The following is a 6,898-nucleotide window of genomic DNA, read 5'->3' as shown; positions in this document are numbered from 1 at the left end:
TGATCTTCAAGGGATGGAAGTGGGGGAGAATGGGGAGGGAAATGGAGGAAATTGATTTTGAGGAGGAAGGGTGAAATCGAAACAAATGGAGGTGGGGGAGAATGGGCAGTTTTCGAGAAAGGAGCAGAGAGGAATGGAACAAGGGAGAAATGGGAAATGGATTCTACGAAGATAAAAATGAAACGGTGCGTATAATATTTTTGCTACATCAGTGCGCCGTTTGTAGCAGGCGACTGTAAGTAGAGTTTTTCTTTTTTCCCCAATCTCAGCCCAAATCCTACAAATATATGATGCACACTTCAGCCCTCGTTCACTCCATTTTTCTCTCGAAATTAACGTCCTTCCCAGCAAAGCCCTCAAGGCTTACTAGTTACCCCCTCTCTAGAGCTCCAAGGTACCGCCATCACCAGCAGTAACAGCCATAACCTCTCTCTCTGCCCTTCAGCGCTCTTTCTCATAATTTCCTTCAATCCCTTCAATCTCCACTCCGGCTTTGCAGTCCCCACTTCTCCGGGGCATCATTTTCAAGCCATCGCCGGCCTTCACTCTCATCTTTTATTCCCGGCCATTTATGTCGACGATCTTCTTGCTTTTCTCGGTCCGTTCAACATACAACATGAACGAGTTACAACAGCATCTAGGAATATGGGGCCTGATACGATAACCACTGGCTAATTGTTATGGGAACCAAGCCCACACACGAGCAAATGGTCCAGACATACGAGGAAGCCTCTGCTAACTGCTAAGGGCCTCAACATCAGGCCTCTCTCTCTCTCTCTCTCTCTCTCTCTCTCTCTCTCTCTCTCTCTCTCTCTCTCTCTCCAAATTAATCGCTTAGAAGTTTGACTCTTTAAATACATTGCGGTAAAAATTGGACATAAAAATGAAAGAATAACATAGATGTAATTACCATCGGTTTTTTATGCACACTTGAAATTAGTTTGAGATCCTGAAAATGGTAATTTACCCATTTCTTCCGCAACAAAATGGAATCCGCAGTGTATGAAAAAAATTAGTTCAGCCCCAAATGCAAGCAAGCTAAGGTAAGAGTCAAGACTAAAAGTCTCGTCATTTATTGACCCCATACATTTGCCACCACAAAACGGAGGATAAACCCGTTCATGGCTATTGATGGTGACGAAGTCAGGCTCAGCTAACCCATCTTGACCATAATAGTCGAGGAAAAAATCCATTAAATGGCCCTATATAATACACAAATACTCACCATTCTCTTCCACAAACCCTGCATATCGCCCCATATATGGGATTAAAACTGAAAAGTACTATATATGGCCATGGGCTCCAGGCAAACAGTACTATATATGGCCAGCGAATATGGTTTTAGATGACAGTGCCGGGAAACAAAGCCATCCAGCCACGACGTTATCATTGGAAAATTGGTACCTTCTACAGCAGACACGTCAGCAGGTCGTGTTCCAAGCCTGTGACGAATGTGACGTGATAGTAAGTTAATAACAAGTGTTACAGCCTTCTTACAACCATGTTACTATTTTACTATATATAACATTTTTATTTTTATTAATATTTTATTTTAAATATTTTTTTAACATCTTTAATCATTAAAAAATTTTAAAAATATATAATTTTATTAATAATCATTTCTTTAATTATTAAAGAAATTAAATTAAATTAAATTAAAAAATATATAAAAAAAATTGTAAAAAGATAGTAAAAGATAATGAGCCTATCATTATTATAATAACAATTTTAAAGTACTTAAAATTGCTGCTGCATATTTATGAAGATGCATACAAGATCAGTTGTCCTTGTCAACGTCTGATTAATGCACGTGCTGTATATATATCCATGTGCTAAATATTCAAGTACCGATCGCTGCATATATGAAGATGCATACAGGATCAATCCGGCAGGGGAAGAGGTTAATTATAAGGCTTCCAATGGCAGACCTGAAGACAGCTATATATAATTACTGTAAGAAAATTATTAAATTTTCATCTTATTGTTAATCATAGGATGTCATGCCGCCATGCATTCAACTTTCTTAATATAAATTAATATTGAATATTAATAATAATATATCATCAAGTGATACGTTATCGAAGCTTTAATTTCTGTATTTCTTTTATTACCCCTCATTTGATAATGCAGTTCAGATAAAATGAGATAAGATATTTTGTTAAAAGTTGAATAAAATATTATTATAATATAATTTTTTAATATTAGTTTTGTTTTAAAATTTGAAAATATTGAATTGTTTATTATATTTTGTGTAGAAATTTGATAAAATTATAATGATTATATGATATGAGATAATCTAGTTTAATTTTGTATAACCTTAATGTTTTGCTTTTACTACTAATCATGCAGTGGTTGATAGAAAAGAGATAGAGATATAAAGTATGGGTTAATTTGGGATACCGTCATTTAACCTATAAAAAAAATGAGGTTAACTTATAATATATTGACTAAAAAATATAATATTGTAAAAAAAATTCATTAGATAATTATCAATATTGTATGTACGTACGACTACTCGTCTCAAGTATATATTATCTCTTGATCTATTGTATGCCCTCCTATAATTAGTTCAACAGTTCAAATTAATAGAAATTCTAAAAAAGCTAGCTAGCTAAATCCATGATTGACAAAAGCAACACATCATATATATATATATATATATTTGTTATTTTTTAATGTAATATTTACTGTTTACAATCCTAAATTAAATTTTGATATATATATATATATATATATATAAATATCAGTAGATTCAGTACTACGTAATTAACACTTGCCCGTGAGACACTTCAAATATGTTGCGATGAGTGGTTATCATGACAAAATCATTTAATTGAAAAATAACGATTGAATTTGTTAAGTAATTTTGACGATTGTGAAGAGTGGCCGTGTGTACCAGATGGCTCATATGCATGCAGGGGATGTTGCTTTACAATCTCAGCCCAAATCGAACAGCTATATGATGCACACTTCAGCCCTCGTTCACTCCTCCATTTTTCTCTCGAAATTAACCTCCCCAAGGGCCCAAAGCCCTCTCTAGAGCTCCAAGGTACCGCCCTCACCAGCAGCAATGGCGTTGTACTCTCTCAGCCCCTGTCAAACCGCCTTAACCCCTCTCTCTCTGCTCTTCAATCTCCACTCCGGCGTTACAGTGAACTCCACTTCTCCGGGGCATCATTTTCAGGTCATCGCGCCCCTGCACTCTCATCTTTCATTCCCAGCCGTTTCTGTCAACGATCTTCGTGCTCGATCTCCTCGCGCGGTCCGTTCAACATACAACATGAACGAGTTACAAGAGCATCGAAGAATATGGGGCCTGATACGATAACAACTGGCTAATTGTTATGGACTTCCTGAAAGAACCAAGCCCACACACGAGCAAATGGTCCTGAAAATGGTAATTTCTCCATTTCTTCCGCAACAAAATGGAATCCGCAGTGTATGAAAAAAAATTAGTTCAGCCCCAAATGCACGCAAGCTAAGGTAAGAGTCAAGACTGAAAGTCGTCTCAACATTTATTGACCCCATATATTTCCCACCACAAAACGGAGGATAAACCCGTACATGGCTATTGATGGTGACGAAGTCAGGCTCAGCTAACCCATCTTGACCACAATAGTCGAGGAAAAAAACCATTAAATGGCCCTATATAATACACAAATACTCACCATTCTCTTCCACAAACCCTGCATATCGCCCCATATATGGGATTAAAACTGAAAATGAAGCTTTGTTCTTTGATTCTCCTTTTCGCTTTCTTGCTCGAAGCCTCGGCACAACAATGTGGGAGACAGGCCGGGGGTGCTGTGTGTTCGAATAGGCTATGTTGCAGCCAATATGGGTATTGTGGCAGCACAACTGAGTATTGTGGAACTGGCTGCCAGAGCCAATGTTCTGGTGGAAACCCTACCCCAAATCCAACCCCCGGTGGCGATGTTAGCAGAATCATAAGCTCATCTCTTTTTGACCAACTGCTCAAATATAGGAACGACGGGAGATGCAAAAGTAACGGGTTCTACACTTACAATGCTTTCATCGCTGCTGCACGATCTTTCAATGGCTTTGGCACAACTGGTGATGTTAACACCCGTAAAAGGGAGATTGCTGCTTTCTTGGCTCAAACCTCTCACGAGACCACAGGTTGGTTTGGTTAGCTTTGAGCACAGAACTGATCTGTACGTTCAAGTGTTTGGAAAATAGATCAATATTGCTGTTCATAAAAAAAAAAAAAAAAAAAAAAAAAAAAAAAAAAAAAAGATATATAATACTTTTGTACGTGTACGTACGTAGGAGGGTGGCCAAGTGCACCAGATGGACCATATGCATGGGGATATTGCTTTATTACAGAGATCAACAGGGCAGACTATTGTACGCCCAGTGCAGCTTGGCCATGCGCTCCGGGCAAACAATACTATGGCCGGGGACCCATTCAACTCACCCAGTAAGTCTCTCTGAATTTAAGTAAGGAATATCGATATTCAAGGACTAATATTGTTGTCCACTCTTTGTTTCTAGCCATGGTTCGTGAATCAAAGACTTAATTTGATCCTGATTTGGATTTTTCATTGAATTTTTCAGCAACTACAATTATGGACCAGCAGGTAACGCCATTGGATCTAATCTCTTAAATAATCCGGATTTGGTAGCCACAGACCCGACCATATCGTTCAAGACAGCCGTATGGTTTTGGATGACCGCACAGGGAAACAAACCATCCAGCCACGATGTTATCATTGGGAAATGGACACCGTCTGCCGCAGACAGGTCAGCTGGTCGAGTTCCAGGTTACGGTGTCATCACCAACATAATCAATGGCGGGCTCGAATGTGGGCGTGGTACCGATGCTCGTGTGGCTGACAGGATTGGGTTCTATAAAAGATACTGTGACATATTCGGAGTGAGCTACGGGGACAACTTGGATTGCTATAACCAAAGGCCTTTTGCCTAGGATCGATTCATACCCATATACTGCACTTTTTAGCAAAAAATCACCTGTAATTGGAGACTATAAATTTCTCTAGGCTCAATTATAGATATGAATAAAGAAAGGGCTACACCCCGTTTGAATTATTTAAAAAACTTTTCATCTCATCTGATTATTATAATTTTTTTAAATTTTTACATAAAATATAATAATTAATTTAATTTTTTTAAATCTTAAAAAATAATATTTTAATAATATTTTATTTAAATTTTATCTTCCATATAAAACCATCTCATCTTATCTCTAAATCTTCACTGGTCCTTAATTTGCAACTAGAGTTTAACACTTACAAACACCGCTGGCCAACAACCAAAAAAAAGTTCATCTATTGTGTCCATCTCCCTGTCTCTTTCTTTTGACTCTATATATCATTTGATCTTCCCCTGCTTGAATAAGGGAGGTATAATATCATTGAATGTTATAACTTATTATCGTCCTCGTCCTTGAATAATTATGGGTATATCCAAACTCCAATGGGTAAATTTGCGGACCAAAATAGATAAATTCGGATCATGTCCTAATTAATTAGGCTTAGTCTATTTTTACAAACATATCATCTCGTCTCATTTAATTATTATAATTTTCACAAAATCTCATACAAAATATAACAAACAATTTAACTTTTTTTAATTCTAAAATAAAAATAATATTAAAATTTATATTTTAAAAATATTTTATTCAATTTTTAACTTTAATCTCATCTACATAAACAAACGAAACCCTAATGTCAATATATATTGTATTTCTATATTCATTCAACATAATACTAGCTGCATATGAAGAGGTAGTCTAAGGGAATGCTTGAAGGATGAGATGAGATGAAAATTTTGTGAATAATAATAAGTTAGTTGGTAAGTATAATTTAAGTTTTAAAAAATGAGAGAGAAAAAAAAGTTGAATAAAAATATTATAAAATTAAAATATTATCATAATATATTTTTTATTTTGAGATTTGAAAAAATTAAATTATTTTTATTTTTTATTTAAAAGTTTAAAAAAATTATAATGATTAATTTAAAATATTTTTATTTAAATAATATTTTAAAAAATAAAATAAGTTAAGATGAGATGAGATAATATTTATTTAGATATGGACATCTCCTATTCTAGAGATTCGAACCAATCCGTAAGGAAGGCGTAGGTAGGCAGGCGCGCAGGACCGGAGCCTTAGACGACCGTATATAATATATGAGTTTTGTTATGTACAAACAAAGTCGCGTACTAATCTGCGTATTAATATTGATTTTTTCATAGTTAAAAGTTAAATTAGCATTGTTTTTAATAAAATCTACTTTTTGACCAATTATAATAAATTGGTGTACATATTAATGCACAAATATACTTACAACTAGACTTTTCTATAATATATTAATATGTTAAAGTCAGTCAAACATACGGATGGGCCCTATAGCTAGTCTGAGTTTTTTTTTTTTTTTGAAACTCATAGCTAGTCTGAGTTAAGAGATTGGAATGGTAGTGGAGGGATGCATCTACTTTCAAACTAAATATACAGTGTGGACCCTTAATTCAGCCGAAACTCTATCCCACATGCCACATTCCCTCCGTCACAAGATACATTATTATTATTATTTAAACAGTAGGGAATATTGAAGAATTTGAAGGATGGATATATATATGAAGTATTAATATCCATCTATCGTGAATATATACGTATGTACGTACCAGCCATACGTAGATTTTCGAAACCAAACAAGCAGAAAATTAATGCCAGTGGATGTTCAATTAATACTTCATTTTAATTTCTGTATGATGGCCCATGGGTCCTGTTTTACCCTTTTTGTTAAGTCCACAAACTACAAGGTCGTTGTGTAGGAGGCTGGTCGGGTGGGTGTACCTGATGGCCCATATGAATGGGGATATTGATTATTGCTTTGCAGGGGATAATAATTTAAT

General features: G+C 35.5%; 1 protein-coding gene across 1 annotated transcript; it reads left to right on the top strand.

Annotated features, from left to right (window-relative positions):
• Positions 1 to 3,662: 3,662 nt before the first annotated feature.
• On the top strand, positions 3,663 to 5,070 carry LOC122312884 (endochitinase-like). Its single transcript, XM_043127554.1, has 3 exons — positions 3,663 to 4,140; positions 4,291 to 4,441; positions 4,579 to 5,070. The coding sequence occupies exons 1-3, from the start codon at positions 3,705 to 3,707 to the stop codon at positions 4,946 to 4,948; spliced, it is 957 nt and encodes a 318-aa protein (XP_042983488.1). The 5' UTR covers positions 3,663 to 3,704; the 3' UTR covers positions 4,949 to 5,070.
• Positions 5,071 to 6,898: the final 1,828 nt, after the last annotated feature.

The sequence above is a fragment of the Carya illinoinensis genome, chromosome 6 (genome assembly GCF_018687715.1).
Source record: "Carya illinoinensis cultivar Pawnee chromosome 6, C.illinoinensisPawnee_v1, whole genome shotgun sequence".
NCBI classification, from domain to species: domain Eukaryota; kingdom Viridiplantae; phylum Streptophyta; class Magnoliopsida; order Fagales; family Juglandaceae; genus Carya; species Carya illinoinensis.
The sequence above is the reverse complement of the archived record's forward strand: the minus strand, read 5'-3'. Positions and strand labels throughout refer to the sequence as shown.